This window comes from Ptychodera flava, chromosome 12 (genome assembly GCF_041260155.1).
Source record: "Ptychodera flava strain L36383 chromosome 12, AS_Pfla_20210202, whole genome shotgun sequence".
Classification (NCBI taxonomy): Eukaryota; Metazoa; Hemichordata; class Enteropneusta; family Ptychoderidae; genus Ptychodera; species Ptychodera flava.
In genome coordinates, this window is record NC_091939.1 from 21,946,018 (window position 1) to 21,968,212 (window position 22,195).

Consider the following 22,195-nt stretch of genomic DNA (forward strand, 5'->3'; position numbering starts at 1 on the left):
GTAACCATACCACCTAAAATACTATCATAGTCAAAATTCTCATAAATTTAGCCTTAATCAGTGTAAATTCAACAAATCGTGGACCATTGGGGATATGAAGCTATCTTCTGGAGTAGAGTTTCTATCCTACAATGAAGCTTTTATGCCAGCTGCAAGGAAGGGATTGAAGTATATGTAATTTGTGGTCAGTGTTGAAGAACATATCTGGTCAAGGTAGGTAAAATCAAAACAATTGTCATGCAGTCTTGTTAAAATGTCTTGAAATTTAAAAGTTGTTTTACTCTCTTGAGTGTCTCTTACTCAAATTTTCCTCAGGGAAACTTTAACCCTATCACCACCATGGCTTGACCAAACCAATTGGTGACTGTAGACCAGGAATAAAATCATCATACAAATTTCGGTACCAGAGAAGCAAACTGCCTAAAATTTACTGATGTTTGTCATTCCAACAGCCGCTTTCCCCATGTCAACTGTGACGGAAAAATGGATTTTCGATATTCAAGAAACCACCGTACAGTAGGAGAAAACTTCATTTACCAACAAGCATCAAAATGAGTACACACTCGCATGACAGTGACATAAAAGTTTTGAACTTCCGAGTATCTGTCTCCAGGCGTATTCTAAAACGGTAGCAGTTTCTTTTACAGGGTACAGTAGCACAAGTAGAGGAACAAAACTGAATCCTGAACTTTTTGTGTGGTTTGTAGAAAGTGCGCCCCCACAATACGAAATTAAAGGGATGGCGTATACACATGTGGCGTATAATAATATCGATCGGGTGCAGCAGTTACGTTTGCGAATGTCTGTCTAACGAAATCGCTACCGATTTCGGTATACGTCAATCAAAACAAACATGACAATAGACCTATAATAAACCCCGCCCTCTCGCATTCCACCAAGGCTTCAGTGGGTACGCTGTTACTTTATCTGATTCTACTCCCAGCAAATGTTGATAAAATCTATGCAGAAAAGTGTAAACGATGGGTTTTCTTTTATGTTTAATGAGACGATACTATCTTGTATATATCCTTTCTTGAAAATGGGCTTCTACGGTGTAATCGTGCTAAGAACAATCGTTAGTGAAAATGATAACTTTTATCCTAGGGGGAGTCGATAGTAAAGTTATTCACCATGGGCTTCACCTGAAAACAAAATGGCGCCGCGTTCGCATACGGAATTATCGTTTCGCAGTTTTCTCACTCCAATTTTAATCTCTTCTGTATGAGTACCTTGTTTGGATTATGTCCAGTCATCAATGGAAGTAATCAACGGTGACCAGGATGGATAGATCGGGCGAGAGGGAGCGAGAAAAGGTGAGTTAAACACGTTGTTGAGCGGTTGCCGTTCAGAAACTCTTCCATCGCGCTGTGTCCACACTTCACGGCACCAGCCAGCCAGTAGTGTGGTGTAGTGTTTAATACTACGTTTTGTTTGGTAAACGTTGTGGCGAGTTTGTGCCCCCATTTACTTAATTTTTTGCACCAAAAACACCCGAGACTTCATCAGGACAGATGTATTGTACTGTTTGGTTGTATAGTGGACCCAATCTAGTTGCTGTCAGTCGCGAGTAAACTTCTACTCGAACAGATGAACGTTAGAAAATTGAAATAGTTGACAACTAGTGATGAAACATGCGAAACATACGAATACTTCCACAAATTTCAAAAACTAGAGTCGTCGCGATTATTTTTATAGTAGCTTTGTGTTAAAAGACATCGTTTATTATACTTTTTCTTCAAAATCTTCATGTGTCAAAGTCAAGGCCTAGTTTCGGCGAACAAAACAAACGAGTTTGAGAGGTGACACTTATTCGTTATTGATTGGCGTGGAGCGCCCGTTGTTTTCGGTCCGTCCAGATCGGGGGCTTTATCCGTCACACGGTTTGAATAGAGCTTACGGAGTCATTGGCGTGCAAAGAATAGCTCTGTTTGGGTGGGTAGGAACGGTGAGATTTGTGATAATGACACCAAACATAAACACAGTCATCCGTGCTTCTTAGGAGTTTTGAGTCTCCAGTCAAACCAGGCGACTTTGTCAAAGCGGAACACAATTTACCGACTCTAGCACATTTTCAAAGCTAGGTAAAGCCATCTTCAATGGCGCGGTGCCATTGTAACATTATTTCCGTGCAGCCCGAAGACAGAGTCATCAGGTCTAGTTCATGTTGTTCCGTTTGGATGAATTTTTTCCCTCGTAATGTGTTATTTCACAGCAATTTTTTGACAGGTGTTCTTTGGTTGTCGGCAAAGTCACGGGATGGTCGAAACGTCTCTCAGACAGCTACCTGGGGTGACAGACGTTATGATGTAATCAAGCAGTCAAGTGTCCGTCAGACCATGTTTATTCGTTTCTTTTTACCAGTTTATTTCACGCCAAGTGTGGGACACATAACAAAAACCAGACTCGACATAAAATTTTATTGTCTTTTCTGAAGCCGTATGTCATATGGTTTTGAAAAGAGCGTAAAACTATAGACAGTAGAAACTGAACAAAGTAAGAAATCACTATATTTGACTTGACTTTCACTGAAGAGAACAGCACCTACTAATGTTCCTCCAATTCTTCGAAATTTTACTTTTTAGGCCTGTGAAGTAAACCCCATTTTTGAGCCATTCCCCCATAGTTCCTGGTACCACATGTGCTCTGCTACATAAACTATTATTTATTATACACAGTTTCAAGGGGTGACTTTCATGTCGAACTGTCACAAAAAATCAAAATTGGGACGTTTATGCGAGTACCGTTAACGCGTTATCCTAGTCAAAATCCTCTTCCCCTCGAAAATCTGTACCCTGTTTCTGATTCAAATCTTTGTGGAAGGATTAGTGGAAATGTGGACATTCCATGCTGTCGACATGCGATTACTGGTGCCGGAACGGAATCCAATGTCAAAATACACATTGAAGACTTCATGTTGTACCAGTGGCGTTCTGTAAATGTCAGGAATACCAAGTAATGTGTGATGTTGGGGGACTTCCACACTTTAAATCAATTTCTTACTTGCTGGTTCAGTTTTGCACATTATTGTACAACTCGTACTTTTGAATTAAGAAACAGTACTGGTCCCCGGGGATGGGTGGAAGCACTATTTTCAAGAGTTTATAAAGTTTCATTCTCACATACAAGAGCCCGGCGCGGCTACCAAAGATCAGCCTTACTTACCCTGAAGTAGACAGGCCAAAAACCAAATGACCTTCACTAGCTGATGACAGACACATGAAATAACACTTGCGAAAGACTAGATGTAGTACCTGGAAAAGGGGAAGAGGGTATGAATTCTGTTGCTGCTAGTAGTATCAAGACCAGACAGTGACCTCGGTAAAATAGCAGGTCTGTATAACTGCAATAGCAAACACAGTGCAAATAGGAGCAGTGAGACAGCTTAATGGCATGAAATCAGATACACGATAGGGTGTGTGGCTGGAGTTGGACTTCTTATAAAATGTCAACACGATCACACATCCCTGCTTCCTAATTTTCAGTCTTCTGTTGACCTGAATGCCTGTCAACACAGTTCCCCTGAAGGTGGCTACACCAATCCAAAGCATTAGATGAGATTTGAATTGTTTGAGATTCAATCTATCAAGTCCACTTCAAGTGCACATTGCAGGAGTTCAACACACTGTCCCAAGGAGCCCTTCACAGACAACAGGCATTCCTCAGTAGCCAGGTCCAGAAAAGAAATTGATGCCACCGTTTTCTGTCGGGTCGCCAGCTCAGGAAGCGAATCTCCATAACCAATCATATTATCCGTATGCCAGGAAGGCTGTGTTTTGTTGAGTTAGATCAGGTGCCATTGGTCGCGAGACTTCTGACCCAGCCTGTGCTTGCTTCTTTGTGATGTTTCTTGAATACAACATTATCACATGAGGTGCCCCTTTTTTTGTGGGTTTAAGATTTATCACAGCTTAGCCAATGTGTTTTTTTCGAGGTAATGGTTTGTACAGGGAAAATGGTTTGTCTTCCATTTAAAAGTATTGATGGACTGACTGTAGAATCACTCAGAGGTTTCCCTGGTACAACTTAGTATTTACGAACACTGAATTTATACCCAATGTAGGAACATTGCAACTACACCATAGAAGATCTGACATTTTGCTGTGTGATGCAGTTCTCAAACAAATTCTTCTATCTTTGTTTTTTTATGACAAAAAATGCCTCCGTACGATGACTCTTTTTGATAACAGTGGTTCACCCCTGCCAACATTGCCAAAGGATATTGTACGGTATCCCGGTCACTGGGACCCAGACTACATGTAAAGCTGCATAGCAACAGATAAAATGATCATACCACAGCGTTTGATGTCAAATATCACCCAGTTTCCATGCAATATAAAGAGCCTTGCACGTAAAGCAGTTTATGCTTTTTGCCCACATCAGTTTGGTATTATTTGTTGCCCACTTACATAATTACATTCATACTGCCTCTTAGTCTCTTATTATAATACCAGTATACAAGTTTTCCTTGGTATCTATAGTCATAGTTGTGATGTAGGGAACCTGAACTGTGGTATCGCTCACCACAATGTAAAAGTAATTGTGTTCAGTCAGGGCATGTTAAAGGTACAAAGTTGTTTGCTTATCTTTTTGGCCATGTCAGCCTTTAGTAGTTAATATTATGGTCCTAACAAAGCACACTGCTTGAGGTGATACATCAGTAACATTTAATGCCCTCTTTGCGTTGTGAAGTTCCTAGAGGATGGCAATGTCAAGGCCAATTTTTACTTGTGTTCACCGGGAGAGATTTACAACTTTGGAAGGCTACAGTACATGTGGTTTGTAATTGATTTGTATATATAATGCCAGTGCAGGCTTTTCTATATCTATATGTCTTAACCCTTTGAGTGCTGTAATATTTCCCTCCAAAATTTTAGTGCAACATTTTACCAGTTTTTATGAATTTTTCTGTAATTTTTTGATAATTTTGGATCAAATGGACATCACATTTCATTTGCTGCTGTTTTTCATCAAAATTTTGGCAAAAATCCAAAAAAAATTTGACTGGGGTCACATTTTATAAAGGCGGCAAAAATTGACTTTGGTGCTCTAAAGGTTAATTAAAGATGGTACCTCCTCATGGGAAGCAAACTCTTGTGATGACAGCCACCCCTATTTCCATCTTCCGTGGCATCTTGTCCACCAGGCAAACATGTATGTAACTTGTAAGGCGGTTTGTCAGTAGAATTGAGGAGCCCTGCTGAGGTGGTTGCTTTTGTCATGCTAGTCGACTGTGAAAAGGGCAAATCACTAAATGTCCACCTCAGTCATAGATATATCATAAAAGGATTATAGAAATTGGAAATAAATAGACAAAATTTTTTCGCCAGGTTTTTTTGATACATACCGCGCCAATGACATTGCTGTCCTCTTCATCACTATTTCATTGTTTAGATACAAAGAGTTCATTGTTGGATACACGTCTGTGATGAAAAATATAGAAATAAATGGCAGTCCTGCTGGGATTGTGATATTCGTAACCACAAAGAAAAGGGATCATGTCTGTGGACAAATTCACAACACCACTTGAAGGCTGTCTTGGCAGCCACTGAACAGTGGCAGGGGTCAACGCATACTGTGGCATGATGACCCGCACGGTGTTGTATTAGTTGCGTATTGTTTGCCCTCCCTGTCTGTTGAAATCTGTGAATGGCAGAGAAACGTTGTCTTGGGTCGTGGCTCGACATGTTAATATTCAGTGTGCTATAAAGAGTCAATGAATTTTCAAAATAAGTGTTGAAAAAAGTGTGAGTAATATGTGGTAATTATGTCAGTGTTTTGATTTTGCAGACAAGCAAAATGTCAGACAGACTGCTGGATTTTGCATTTGACTCTGAGCGCTTTTCACACATGGTCTAAGATACCACCTGGAGCATGAAATGGTATACCATCTGACCAGACAAATCATAATTATACATGTATGACTTCAGTTCTTGGTCAGACATATCCATTATCACTTCTCCTGGCCACAAGAATTTGCAGGAAGGGCAAGGCAGGGGAAACTTAGATGGGGTTAAATCTTCAAAATGGTTTTGATGTACAGCGTAGGGCTTCTCAAATGTTTTTTTGAAAAGGTAATTTCCGTAGGAAAACATTGCAATAGTTTTGATGATGATGCTGATGACGACGATGATTAGAATGATGATCTTGATGATAGTAGTGGTGGATGCTGGAATTTTACAAACTTCCATGAACGCCTTTGGTAAACAAGGACCTGGCACATTCTGCATACATATCAGTGCAATGTCTGAGGAGTGACTCACCGCTTTCTCATTGATTTTCTGTACTTTGTGTGGCAAAGGCATACACACTAATTTTCCAACAAACCAAACATGGCTGCCTGTAGTCTTCAGAGACATTTGTAAATTGTACACATAATTTACACTTTGCCATTGTCATCTACCCCTCTTACTGGCATATTGTTTTAACCGTAGGCCTAATTTTGCGTCCACTCTGAATGGGAAAAGGTATGTGTCTAAGCAGCTGAAAAACACAAACAAGAAAATTAACACAATGCAATTTGATTGCAGCAAATAAAAAATTGTAACAAAATTTTAGTTAAGAAGAGCTTAGCGGTTATGTCCTAAAATTTCCTATTCAAATACACTGTGTGTGTTTTTCATGAAAAACTTAAAAACCAAAGCGGGTAGGGACGCAAAACAAAGAATTTAATTACTTTGGCCTTATTGTTGTAAAACAATAGAATAAGTAATAGACCATTACTTCCTGTTTACAAGACTAAGGGGACCAAAACATTCTCAGAAGCATATTGAAAGTTTAGTTGCATAAAAATATTTCACAATCATCATACAATGTAACATGTAGTATCAGAAATTAGTCAAGCATTTTTTTCTGAGAGCTAATGGGCTAGTGGAGATGTCCACAGGATAATGCTATCGAATTCTTGCAACTGTTCTGCATATACATGTAGGTCCTACAGACAGATATTGTTACTTGTATTTTGTTTTCTGTTTTACCCGTAAATTGGTGAAATGAGACAGACCGCAGTGTACAGAGGGAAAACGAGATCCTAATTACATGTGATTGTTAATTGTGAGTTAACACAATCAGTGATATGTAGCAGGGCTGTTAGAATTGGACGGCCATTCACATTGACTCATGGATCCCCGTCTAAACCCTTGAGGAATGTCGAAGGTAGATACTTCAGATACAAAGAGCTCTTGATGTTTCTTTCTACCTATTCCTGGCGTTTATCATGCTGTTTAATTGTGAAAGCCCGGTTGCTGGAAAAAAAAAACTTGTATTCAAACATCCTTTGAAATAACCCCCTCAGGCGTGGTTTGCCCAACTCATGTAAATGACCCCAATTAGGCTATTGTTTTAGAGTAATTGCTACCAAGTGTTGTGGCAAACAGTTAATGCTCTTTTGAAACTGAGAATTTCAGAAGTAAAGAAAGAAGGTGTTGGGTCATCTGCATATTTTCTTCTTCAACTGTGATTGCGCTTAATGTCAAGAATGCAGGCCTTCTAATCGATTATCAGCTAACTTAATAATATTAATCAAAACATTGCATCATTAAAACCCTTATAATACCTCAACAACGTACTGTTCAAAAGCTCTTGGACTTAGTTGTTTCCAAATGTATTTTAAGGGCCCAGTTAATTAGGTGCTTTTCAGTTACTTTACTGACGAGGCATTTCAAGCCCTCAGGGTTCGTGTCTTCTGTAGACCCAGTCGTCTGCTCAGGGACGGTCATTTTCTGTGTCACAGTGCCAGATTTGGCAAACAGTTACACCGAAAACAAGTTACCTTTGTGAGAGGCTATGTCAGTTATAGTTAGGTGGAAAACATCAGTGGTCAATTAGTTAATTAATTAATTGATTAATGCCAAAATTAGAGTCAAGTGTTCAGGCGAAAATTGCTGTTGACTTTGGTTTTGGCCGATCGCCAGTTTTGATATTGACACAGACCCTGTGTCATTGTTGAAAGGATCGTGAATCGGCATCAGTGGTCGGAAATGTTGCACTCACAGAAGGAGGAAGAGTTACAATTTCTGGCAGTTTGAAGTGGCTTGGCAGACATGTACATGCTGTAGCAGGTACTGTGAACCCCGTAGCCCTGGTGCTTGTTGTAAAAGAAAACAAAACAAACAAAGTAAGACAAGAAAATGTAAGGACTTGTCCCAGATATTGGACAAGAGGCCGGTGGCATGGTCACTCATTGAAACTGTTTTGACGTGCATGTTGACAAAAACGTCTGCAGAGAGAGAAGAGAGACAATTGTTTGTATCTTCGGTGCTTCTAATTTCAGGGCAAAATAGTAATTTTTTCATGCATTTGATATTAATTTCTCCCGTGCACATAGGTGGTGTTCAGGTTTTTAGGGGAGAGGGGGAGGCTCCGCAATTCCAAGATGGTGTGAGAACACTGGAAGAGTGTTTGCTGTAAATGCATAGCATGTTAGGTTATGTAAGCCTCAAAGGAATTCCAACAAATATAACTGTATGTACCTCTTGTAAGGTGATCGTGCTAACACATCAGAGTCTTCAAGATTATATCATCTGTCGTAGGCTTTGTTTTCTTAACCCCCCTGCTTGGTATCTAAAGGGGAGCAATTTTTTTTAAAGTCTTGTGCCCAGTATCTGTTCTGTGATTGTACTTTGCTGTTGAACATTGTGGGGACCTTTATCTATACATGTGTTTGCCAACGAATTTTTTAGTCCGCGCGGACGAAGTCCGGGGGGACTTATAGATTGGGTCCGTCTGTGGCGTGCGTCGTGGTCCGTCTGTCCGTCCGTCCGTCCGTCCGTCATCAACAGTTTCTCAGACTCTGCTGAACCAATTTTGTTCAAACTCGGCACAAAGGCATAGCACTATGACCTACAGATGCACGTCGATTTATTTGTGATACGATCCAATATGGCCGCGAGGCGGCCATTTTGTTGCGATTTTTCATATCTTTGGACCATAACTCAAACATCCTTCAACAGATTCTGTTCAAACTTGGCACAAAGGCATAACACTATGGCTTTTATATCCATGTTAAATTATATCACAATACGATCCAATATGGGCGCGAGGCGGCCATTTTGTCGCAATTTTTCATGTCTTTGGACCATAACTCAGACATCCTTGAACATATTCTGTTCAACCTTGGCACAAAGGCATAACACTATGGCCTACATGTGCATGTCAAATTATTTTGCGATACGATCCAACATGGCCGCGAGGCGGCCATTTTGTTTGCGATTTTTTCATGTCTTTGAACCATAACTCAAATATCCTTGAACCGATTCTGTTCAAACTTTGCACAAAGGCATAACACTATGGCCTACATATGCTTGTCACTCTCACTGTCACTGTCCTTCAATGGACTGATTTTTTTAAACGTGATATGGCTGCATTCTTGTGCACATTAATTTGTTTCGTTATATGATCCAAAATGGCTGATTACAACAACATACCATACCATTTCGAAAATTCCACCAAACCATGTGTATAGTATGTGCTGTCATGATACTAGAGGCAGTGAGGGCATCGCCAGTGTGATGTAATCAAAAGTTCCTTTAGTGGTCAACACCGGCAGAGATGAGTCTTTTATTGAACGTTCCTCAGATTACTTTATATGCAAGTCACAGGCCTGATGCACCCGTTGCATCAATGTCATTCCACAGCTACCTAGACACCAAAGATTATAACAAAATGGACAAGCGGGGACTGTGTCATCAACGATGACTTGTTTACTGTGAAATCAGTTCAGGCACCCGTATATGTAATTCTCTTAAGGTGGTTGGAAGGCTAGAGCGTCAGTTATAAATTTTAACAAAACTATTAAAATATAAAAGTAGTCAATATTCTCTGTGGAATAAAAAAAACTAGACATTTGGGCACAAAGGCATTGCAGAATTATAGCCTGTTAAAACTTCTGAAAAACTGACCAAATAAGAAGAAGTTGAGGAGTCCTTAGTGTATTAACTATGGTAGAGGTCCCCTAGCTTTTAATAAAATGTTTGAAAAGGGAAAGTCATTATTTGCTGTTTTTCAGGAAAGTTTGACAAGGCGGTGCTGGCATTCAGAGTGAGTGACTGCTATTGTAAATGCATTTTTAGATTCTTTGAGTGTCAAAGAGGTGTCAAAAGTGAGATTAACCAAAAAACTGCTCTATGACTTCAAACGAGGGGTGCAAATATGGCTTGTTTTCAACATTTTTGACAGAATAACAGTTTTCCTACATAATTTTATACCAATTTAATCGAACTTTGAAATGAGATATGGACATGGAATTTTTACAGCCTATTAACAAGGTTACAGATAAGATTTGTAAGGGACAATTTTCCTGTATTTGAAGTATTTTTGAAAAATCACATTTTGAAATTTGAAAGAATTTTTAATAATTTTTTGATATATAAACCCATGTAAAATCATAAAAACAAATTTTATTTACAAATCCTGCCGTACAAATCTTACAATAAATAGTGTCAACATATTTATAACTAATTTGGTAATATTAATACTATCCAATTATTATTAAATTCAAATATGTGAAAAAGAATATGAAAAATTAAATTTTAATATTTACTGGTGTCATATTTCAAAATCATGGCTGCAAGTATACAATTTTTATATTCTTTGGAGAAATATTAACTAAGGGAGTTATCCTGAAAATTTGAACTAAATATCTTGATTCTAACACTTGAAACTTGACATTAACTCTGAGAAAAGAATTGGTGCAAAAATAGCCTTTCCAGCCACCTTAATAAATTTTGTCCTTTACAGCTGATACAAACCCTTGGAGATTCTCAAATCTGAATTTGATTAAGCCAGTATGGAGATAAGTACACAGATATGATAGTTTGAAGGTTATTAAAATTAGATGCAACAGTTTTTACTTGTTGGGTGTACCAAGCATTGTTTTGGTCTTGCAAGGATCATTTGGTAGGTATGTGTTTTACCCTACAGTACCGATGCAAAGCAACACACCGATTCCCAGTTCTGTAGGCAGTTTAGTTGTGTTTTCAAAAGACTAGCATAATCCATATTTGCTCTCAAACAGAGCAAACTGGGGGAACTTCTCCAGCTATCAGCAGGTACTAACTTATCAGGCACTAAGAATTTTATCAGACCAGGCATCTTTCTTTTCTTGTCTGTTCTTGTCTTTCTCTTTTTTCTAGCTCTGTATTTCTTGCCTTTGTAAACATATCATTCTGTTTGGTTTGCCAGCTACAGTTAGTCAGTGGGTTTGTTTTGCTTGACGTAGCTCAGGAAGCCATATTGTGTTGGTGGTAGCAGCTCCCTGTTATGTCTGCATTTACTGTAATACATGCTCCTGTACTTCCAAGACTTGCTGTTCAGAGAGAGGCTATTTGAAATTCATCCATCTTTGGAAGATCTGTCTCCATTATCTTCATAACCCCCAAGGTTTTTTTTTTGGTAACATTTTCCGGGTGTGTGAGACAGGAAAAATCCTCTGGGAATGCCATGGATGGCACATGTACGTGAATATTTGTCAATCAAACGTGTGTAAACAGCCCCGTAGGTGTACTTCTGGATACCAGTGAAAAGATTGCAAAAAACAACAACTCACAAGTGTCCCAATAAACGGCGAAGACGTATAACCTCATGAATACTGCATAATACAGAGAATGACAACAACCATTAAAAATAACCAGAATGTTATGTGTAAGAGAAGGTCATACATTGTCTGGCAGGCAGAGATAGTAATGTCATTACTGATATTTAGTATACAAGTATTCTTTGAATTAAAGGTGAAAAAGAAAGACCTTGTTATATTTTTTCGTTAGATCCCCTTCAAAATTGAAATTTTGGATACATCATCCCAAAAGCTGATAAGAGAAGTCGCGGTTACGAAATGCAAATCAGATTTCAGTATTTTGTATCAGACAAAATCTGGTGTTCCATTGGCGCCTTTGTGGAGTACATGTACATGTGCCTATTATCCCAGCCCTGGAGGGAATGCAAAGTTCAGATTTGTTGAAGAGGACAACAGGACATCGGCATATTTTCACTCACCCGCAAAGGAGAGATGTCAGAAATTACCATTCCTGTCGGCCCTCAGCCCACGGTGTGAGGTGTGAATTGATTCGTTGGCAAAGCTTAAGTGGAGATTTATTACCTGCTCACTATTCAACTTTCACTGGTAGCTAGGCTCAGGCCAACAAAGTCGTCTGCTGCGTTATGGCGCTTTCTGTTTGTTTTGTGGGAATGGATTGTTGGTTTTTCTTGCACAGTACAAGACTGTATTTTCGTATCCTGCCGTTAACAAGTATAGTCTCAATGGGGCTAGAGAGACTGAGTTAAAAGTCTATTTGTGTTTTATCACCTCTGAGCAAGTATTTTTTAGCCTTGTCTGAAATTTTTCCAGTTTAGTTAACTGGCAAAAATATTATAATGATATTTGGCAAGAGTGATCTCAAGTCGCTAATGGTTTGTGTGTTTTATGCCAAATGTGGTCTTCAATGAACAAACTTAGATAAAAGTGTTGTTCTGTAGGTATTGCTCCCATGCATTGTGATCAGTGGGTCTCAGCGGACAGCGAGTACATAGGCAGCCCATTGAGGGTTGAGAAAGCCCAACCAAAGGATCTGTATGCGTGTTGTGGGGGTTGCATTGAATCCGATAGTGATCAAAAGGGAGTATGGAAGAGAAAAGCATAATAAATTGTGACTGCTGCAAGGAGTTGACATCAATTCAGCTGCAGTGACCCCGCAGTAAGTTCAACTATTGGTTTGTTCACGCCATGGACTGGACCCAGGCTGGGTATAATGTACAGTTTAGCTGGTGGCCATGATGATGGATGAATGTGGGTTATGTCCCGGGCTTGGCTGCAAATCCCACAGAGGTGATTTTGTATGCTGGAGATGTCGTCTGCCATGTTTCCACACACAACGGCTTGAAATCCTATGACATGGCAGATTTTCGTATTGAGCTCCCTGTTGCATTACATTGTAAGCCGGGGTATCCCATATTTTGACATACATTGATAGAAGCTTCCCAATATTTATGCCTGTGACTTGTACGGTACTCCCAATGGCAAGTGTAACGTCTCTACACTGTACATGTATGAAGGGGGTTTACATCGGGTTTTGTGTTTCTCAAGCACTTTTATCTCTGGTATGGTTTTATCCCAGTACTTTGACTCACCATAGCCAGTTCTCAATAGTACTTTAGCACTAAACCAGCCTTTCAAGTCCTCCAGTCTTCATGGAATACGTATTTACCCATCCAAGGATTGTATGTATGCCTACACTGTACTGGTGTGTACATGCAGTTAACTGCTTATGCTGTGTTTATCTAACAATCGGTCTCAAGGATTGCAGTTCAGAATCTATATCAAACTCAGTGCTGAGCATCATGTAGATAGTAACTTCAAGTTCTCTGTGCCAGATGCCATGTTGTTTACAAAGAAATGTAGCCGTGAGGGTCAGAAATCCCACCATCTGTTTATTAGATTGAACTTACAAGACGTAAACTAGTTTCAGGTGATATGGGTAATTTTGTGCACAAGCTTACTCTCGATGTGCTTGATGCAAGTGATGTATGGCAACTGCCTCACTCAAACATTACACCCTGACAAAAACATGATATACACAAGTACATGTACAGCATACGTGCATTTCTCACATAAATAATCCCAAAGCAAGCCAGCTTAGAGTATTCTTGCAAAAGTTATAGGAGAAAATGAGCGGCTGTTGTTTAAGTGCTGTGTTTCTGTTGTGAAAAGTTCCTCTGTTTATGTTATCTATCTAACTATCATGTTCATCATCAATTTGTGTGAGATACTGTAAACCCTGATGTCTGGCTTATATCAGCAAAATATTGACAGTGTTCAAAAGTAGGGTTAAATTTTACCAGTTTCCCAATGCCACAGTGTTCAAAAGTAGGGTTGAATTTTACCAGTTTCCCAATGCCACAGTGAAGAGCATTTCAGGACTAGCAAGGGCTTAGAAGGGAAGTTGTGTATCATTGTAATGTTTATATAGTAATACTAATAGCAGTAGGTTGAATTTAGCCCAAGTTTCCTCTCTCCCCAATTTTTGAAATTTTCTTTATGCCCCAGAATTAGATTCAGGAAGAAGATTTTCTGTAAATGTCAGTCCCTAGATGCCCTGTGTAAATACAAGGCTCTTTTGAAACAAAAAAACTTGCTCCGACAGCTAGATCAATATACTAATGACATTACAGTGCACCCGAAACTATGGATAGTTTGATGTTAATTTATAAAAATAAATATGTTCATTATCGCCTTGTTGTCATGTGCCAGGTTTTGTTATCTTATCAATTATTGGCAACAGTTCTAACTATAGGCAGTGTTGATCAAAGTTTAGGATCTCAAACTGTGCATCCTGCATGCCGTGGTACAGCTGCACTGTGGCTGTGCATTGAACATGCTGTGTTCGTACCACAGCAAGAGAGTCAGTCCACACGGAGCCGATTTGGCTAGACTTTTGAGACCAATTAAAATAGTATAAATAGTATCTTTTAATGTGTATGTACTTTGTTAGTACATCATGAAAAGAATACATCGGGGAAGAAAAAGGCCGACAATTGTAACAGTACTGTAGGTTGGCCAGGTAAGGTTAATGTTGTACCAATACAAGTACATGTATGTGATGTTTCTCAGTGTACTTGTCCCAAATTTCCATGTATTGGGCAAGGCAATGCCCACCATCCATCTCTGAGTGTATACATGATATATCGAACCTTTTGGTTGGTAAATAATGTTTCTTTTTTCTCTCATTGAGAAAAGGGTATGAGAAACACACACACTGACAGCCCAGTGTGGACATTTTAGTTGATATGGTACTGTAGGGTGCGTGAAGATACTGGTTCCTATAGAATTACATGTTCATGAACAATTCTGTCGATTCCAAGAAGCTTACAATCTGCTGCATCATGGTCTGAGTGCTGAGTGGCATATTTACGCATAATGTCAGAATGTGTCACACCTGCCAATAAAACACAATGATGTCAGACATGTTTTTTTTGTTTTTTACCATGCCCCTAAGAAGGGTCAAAGGTGGCAGAATACACTGCCTGTCAAGGGAGTGCAGAAACCAACGTTGGTTTGAAAATCAAGAGGTGTTAAAAAAAACATGATAAAGTGGCTTCATGAGATTGCCATTTCACAACAACTGACAAGCCAGCTATAGTCACCCACACATTCTCAAGTAGCTCTCAAGATTTTTCGTGAGGGCCAACCGACTACATCAATTGCTGGGCCTGCTGTAACAAGTGGTTGCTATAATGTGTTGAGGATACGACCATAGATGATGATTTATAGGGTTATTTTGACCCCCTGAGTCGCGGGTTATCTCAAATCCAACACCTTATGTGTTATCTGACCTTGCCAAGGCTTGGGAAGTACAGGGATATGTCACTTTTCTAGGGTGCCTCATTGCACTTTGGACACGGTCCACCAACATGGGCATATTCCACCCCCTTTTAAGTAAAATGCATTATAATTAAACCAAATTAACACCAGGGCAGGTCATACATAAATATGTTTGTTCCCAATGCAAACTATAACTGTATCTTCTTTAAGAACCGTTGTTGATGTGTAATTTGCATTTTTCTGAAATGTTCTCAAGTTTTTGTTAAAAACCTATAGTCTAGATCTGTATAAAGCCAAGTTGTTAAAACGGTGATGACGTTTCTTGCTTTTTGAAGTACTTAAGTGGCAGAATGAGTAACACAAAAGCTATTTATCAACCAATTAAATCTAAAATTGGAATGAATTACCCGCCTGTTCAGAAGAAATAATACATCAATCAACGCGTTTTTGTCATTTTTGAGGAGAAAAACCCTCCAATATGGAATTTCGCGAAAGAGCATTGTTTTCAAATTCTGCTTGTCACTTGTTTCAGGTCAAATAAAACCTGTACTGGTATCTGATAGGACTGTGACCCCCAATTGTAATAGTGTGAGCTATGGACAACCATAATCCCCATGTATGGGTTGAAGTGCACAATACCTATAACAGAATTTTTGGGCCTAAGTAACTGGTTGAGGAATCAAATTAGAAAAGCTATTAGGTGTAAAAGAGCCTACACTAGAGGTAAAGTCAGCATGTACAGTTGTGTACAATGTTTTTCGCAAAGTAATTTTGTGTCTGTTATTTGTGAATTTATTTGTATTTAGTTAGAGACAATCAGTATTTGAGAAGGAGATGTGCTCATTTGTGCAGGTATTATAAAGCTAGATGCAATTCCAGGGTAAAAATGAATGTACAGTATCTGTGCCATATAATGTTCCGTCACTCATGTTTCGTATTTACCTCATCATTGCGTAGTGTTCGGAAATTTACATACATAAACAACAAGTAGAGTACAGGTTACAGTGATGTCTTAAAGATACCAGGTTTGCAACTTGAATAAGAGAAGTTGTAGGACTTCTCAATTGATAGTAATCTTCTCTCATTTCTGATGATATTTTCAAAACCGAAGATCACTGTAGTACAGCCTCAAAAATTTCCCAGTACTTGCATTACGTCAGTGCCCAAAGTTCCTCCACCCCTATTCATTGCAGAAACGTAAATGTACGTGCCACCAATTTGTTATAAATCTGTTTGTTAGTCCCCAGACACACGTCCGGGGGACTTATAGGTTTGGTCATGTCCGTGCGTGCGTCCGTGCATGCGTGCGTGCGTCCGTCCGTCCGTTCACGCAGATATCTCAGAGATGCCTGGAGCGATTTCATTCAAACTTGGTACAAGGATTACTTCATATGTCATACAGATGCACGTCGATTTGTTTTGTGATGCGATCCAATATGGCTGCCAGGCGGCCATTTATTATGATTTTTTCATGTATAGAGCCATAACTCAGGCATGTTTCAACTGATTTTATTCAAAGTTGGTACAAGGACATTGACCAATGTCATAGATATGCACGTCAATTTTTTTTGTGATACGATCCAATATGGCCGCCATGCAGCCATTTTGTTAAGATTTTTTCATGTACAGAGCCATTACTCAGGCATGTTTCAACAGATTTTATTCAAAGTTGGTACAAGGACATTGACCAATGTCATAGCTATACACATCAATTTGTTTTGTGATACGATCCAATATGGCCGCTGTGCGGCCATTTTGTTACGATTTTTTCATGTACAGAGCCATAACTCAGGCATAACTCAACCGATTTTATTCAAACTTGGTACAAGGATATTGACCTATGTCATGCACATGCACATTGATTTGTTTTGTGATACGATCCAATATGGCCGCTGTGTGGCCATTTTATTACATTTTTTCATGTCCAGAACCATAACTCAGACATGTATCAAGTGAATTTATTCAAAGTTGGTACAAGGAGATTGACCAATGTCATACATATGCACATTAATTTGTTTTTGTGATACGATCCAATATGGCTGCTGTGCGGCCATTTTGTTATGATTTTTTCATGTACAAGCCGTAACTCAGGCATATCTCAACCAATTTTAATCAAATATGCTACAAGGACATTGACCTATGTCATACATATGCACATTTATTTGTTTGTGATATGATCCAATATGCCACCATGTGGCCATTTTATTACGATTTTTCCATGTCCTGAAACTACAACTCACACATGTATCAAGCGAATTTATTCAAAAGTATTTTTATCACAGACCTAATGAAGAGGACTCTATCCTCTCTGAGGACCTGTAATCAAAGTACCCATTAACAAGTGGGGACTGTGTCATCAACGATGACTTGTTTATTTGTTTATTTATCTGTCTCCAAGGAAATAGATTCCTTTATCTTCTGTGTGTTCAGGAATGTTAAAAATTCAGTGGAAAGACTATGAGAATTGTAGAAAATATCGTTAAAATTACGAGATGCGTGTAACTAGTGTTACATGTGTAGTGTGTTTGCGTATACCTATAGTGTTTGTTCATTCTTTGCCAATCAAAGGGATGTAAGTATTGTGTGGTGCCAGACAGAAAATGTAAACAGTAAACAAGACAAGAGATGAGATGAGATTTTCATTGGTTTGTCTCTCTGTCTGTATTGACTTTTTATGGCCTGGAGCTAATCTTAATCATCAATCAAGGGCTTTAGCGTAAATCTACCTTGATCCCACGTTATTCAGCGTCGTAAATTCTTTTAATATCTGCGCCTTTTCGGTCTTGCGTTTTATCAGCGAGACTCTAATCCGGCAGATTTGATTAGCTGTGATCTACAGTAAACAACATGTAGCTGGTCCTTAAAAATATAAAACTGAGCAAACGTGTTCTGTTGCATTTGGATTTTTTGTGGTCTTTACTTGTTTGATGTCAGTTTGTTGTGGTGTCCTAGTAAAATAGTGAAAAAGTGAGCTTGGATTAACTTATTCGATGACAATGTAGGTCACCTTGGAACAGTTCATACTGATATTGAGCACTGCTGATTTATAGTACCAAAACAAGAAATATGCAGGAATGTTTGTTTAAGATTTTCGTCGTGAATTTTGTCATTAACTCGGTCAAGTCATTTCCCACAATTACACTGTGTTAACCATAATCTCTGGTTGTTAAATTTTGTCAGCACATTTTGCGATGATCGTGAAATAGTTTTTTGGCGGTAAAACCTCTAGAAGCAGAATGGCTGCCAGATGCATCACCTTTTCTGTTTATGCAAAATCTTCCTAGTGGGTTCCACATGCAAGTATGTTCAGTAAATATTTGCCAGCATTTGTCATGACATTTTTTATGTTGCATATTCAACAAGTAGATTATACGCTGTATGCCGACGACGTATTTAACGTTTGTGTGTTGATAACAACTGGAAACAGGTTGCGCAGCGCTACTGTATTCTGTACATGCAAGAATAGATGGCCGCATAGCCACAAATGCTCAAGCCATTTTATCTGAAGGAGTCCAGATTTAGTTTTCAGTCTCTGAGGCATTACAAATGTATCAAATAGATTTGTCATTGAATTTAGGTCGAGGTGGAGACCTGCTTCGAAACGTGCACCGAAGCCCCCATATATCAATGTGTGTCAAAGTACACCATAAACCGAAATTTAAAAAAAACCCAGCCTATCAGCTGATATTTGCACGTTTCCACAGGATGCTGTTGTTGAGGCACTCACCAAGTGAAGTAGACATTGTACTTTACAGGAATTTTGCTATCACAGAGGAAATCCTGTGTCATCTCTGATCTCCATGTAGCTCCTTCAGGGTTGTTATGATGTTGATGATGATCACCAAGATCAGTCATTTCAGCTCTCATCCCCATCTCCTTCTATAAAGCCTTGACTTTACCACAGAGAACAATGGGGTTGTTCCAAAATATGGGGGTGAAAGATTTTGTTTTAGAAGGACAGTTAATTTGCATGATAATGAAAAATTTGCATAATTGTATTGTTTTGTAAATCTACTCTTTTGATTGGCTATTACTGTATCATTTGAATCAATGTCTCAACAGAACAGGATGGCCAATTCTAAAAGAACAGTAAAGAACCATGGTTAAAGGTTTCAGGTCCAAATTTCTTTACTTAGTCACAGCATGAAATAGCAAAAAAAAATTATAAATATTTATTCATCGTTATCAGCATACTTGAAATTCCTACTATGAGATCACGTCAGAGCAGCCTGATGTATGTATGTGGAGGCACGGTTGTTAAACTGTAAAAGCAACACTGTTGGTATTTATAGAACAATATGTGTGTTCAGGATCATTAGGAATGGGTCAACAGACCTAATACATGCTGAAAAGCCTTATTTATAGGGTGCTCTATGGAGGAGGATGAATGACGTCAAAATAAACAAAGACTTCTGAAATTCCAACTTCATCACAGAAAGGAGGATTTGGTGCTTTTCAGCCAGTAAAGAGAAAGTTAATCCCTTTTTGGATATGGATCATGCAGGCATGTGTGCTCAAGAAATGGCACAGTTTACCGCTTTCCTCCGTGAAATAAGATTTAAGTAAGCTTGTCTTTGTAAGAAGTCGGAAAATTTACCCGCCTTCAGAAAACATACTTTTCTTGGTGATATAGGGTTATATCAGCTTTTTAGCTCCGCTGTCAGCGACGCGGAGCTTATCAAATAGGTTGATTTTCCGTCGTCGTCCGTCGTCGTCCGTCGTCCGTCGTCCGTCGTCGTCGTCGTCGTCGTCGTCCGTCAACAATTGCCTTCTCCTCTGAAACCGCAAGTCCAATTGCTTTGAAATTTTATATGCGGTTCACTTGGGGTGACCTCACTTAAGTTTGTTCAAATCGTGGTGAAATTTGCATATTTGTATTTTTGGGGCATTTTTTGGTGTTTTTGGTAAAAAAATCTTCTGTTCTCAAACCGCTTGTCCGATTGCTTTGAAATTTAATATGCAGTTTACTTATGGTGACTTCAGTCAGATTTCTTCAAATCGTGGTGAAATTTGCATATTTGTATTTTTAAGGCAATTTTTGTCATTTTTGGTAAAAAAATCTTTAAAAATCTTCTTCTTCAAAACTACCGGTCAGATAGCTTTGAAATTTGGTACATATGTCCCTAGGGATGATCTATTTAAGATTTGTTCAAATTGTGAAGAAATATGCAAATTTGCATTTTTAAGGCAATTTTGCCATTTTTGGTCAAAAAATGTATTTCTCAAAAAGTACTGGTCTGATAGTTTTGAAATTTGGTATACAGGTTTCTATAGATGCACTTAGTAATATATATTGAATTTCTGATGAAATCTGTAATTTTGTATTTTTGGGCAATTTTTGCCATTTTGGTCAAAAAATGTGTATTGCCAAAACTATAATCTGATAGCTTTGAAATTTGGTATAGAGGTTCCTACACATGAACTAAATGATATGTATTGAAATTATGATGAAATCTGCAATTTTGTATTTTTGGGGCAATTTTTGCCATTTTTGGTCAAAAAATGTGTATTTCCAAAAGTACTCATCTGATAGCTTTGCAATTTAGTATACAGGTTCCTACAGATCACCTTAATGATATTTGTAGAAATTATGATGAAATCTGCGATTTTGTAATTTTGGGGCAATTTTGCTATTTTTGGTCAAAAAACGTGTTTCTCAAAAAGTACTGGTCTGATAGCTTTGAAATTTGGTATACAGGTTCCTACAGATGAGCTAAGTAATATATATTTAATTTCTCCTGAAATCTGTAATTTTGTATTTTTGGGGCAATTTTGCAATTTTAGGTCAAAAAATGTGTATTTCAACAACTGCTCATCTGATAGCTTTGAAATTTGGTATACAGGTTTCCATAGATGACTACATGATATTTATTGAAATAATGATGAAATCTGCAATTTTGAATTTTGTGGCAATTTTTCCCATTTTTGGTCAAAATATGTGTTTCTCAAAAAGTACTGGTCTAACAGCTTTGAAATTTGGTATACAGGTTTCTATAGATGAACTCAATTTGATCTTTTGAAATTATGATGAAATCTGCAATTTTTATTTTGGGGGGGCAATTGTTGCCATTTTTGGTCAGAAAATTTTATTCTCAAAACACTACTCATCAGATAGCTTTGGTTGACATGTTCCTAGGGATGATCCGATGTGATATATTCAAAGTATGATGAAATCTTCAATTGTGTATTTTTGCAGCTTATTTTAGCCACTTTTTTCTGGCCACTGCATTGAGCTATCAAAGATTTCCTCCTTCTTCATCAACATGTGTCAAAAATAGTTATTCTCTACATAAACACAGCGGAGCTATATCGGCCGCTAGGTCGCTTTTTCAACTTATCGTCAGGAATGCAATATGTTCCGTTGTTGTGAGAAGCTGGTATCAAGAAATGTTTTTTAAAATTTGAGTATATAAGCAACAATGCAAATATTCATGCATACCTGAGATTGAAAGCAGTGACCCTGTAAGTTCACAGTGAAGTTCAAGTTAGGAAGTTTTTGATTTTTGCAAGAAGCAAGACGATAGCCAAGAATTCCAGAGAAGAGATTTGTTTCACAGTCTGTTTTGGTTTGCGTGTCACCGTATCCTGCAAAACTGTTACATCTGGCAAAGGACTCAGAAAACATTTCACCCGGACTGAACTAATGTTGTGTCAGTAGGATGGTATCGTATTTTAGGTTGCCCCTAAGAAAGGCCAGCCTGACACTGTTGATAGGTATACTCACGCTGGTGATTTGACACCAGGGTGACGATAACATTACATCAACTACTTTTCAGAAAATAGCATCAACTTACATCAGAAGAATTTTGAGATCACATGAAAGAAAACAAGTTGGTTTCTCTTTTTCCTTTTTTTTGTAACAGTTTATCACAGCCATACAGTTCC

General features: G+C 38.5%; 1 protein-coding gene across 1 annotated transcript in view; it reads left to right on the forward strand.

Annotated features, from left to right (window-relative positions):
- The first annotated feature begins 1,142 nt into the window (after nucleotides 1-1,142).
- LOC139145395 (tetratricopeptide repeat protein 28-like) overlaps nucleotides 1,143-22,195 on the forward strand; it is a 90,742-nt gene continuing 69,689 nt past the window's right edge. The window contains exon 1 of the mRNA XM_070716534.1: nucleotides 1,143-1,313. Coding sequence (XP_070572635.1) covers nucleotides 1,281-1,313 — 33 coding nt within the window. The 5' untranslated portion in view covers nucleotides 1,143-1,280. The remainder of the gene's footprint in view (nucleotides 1,314-22,195) is intronic.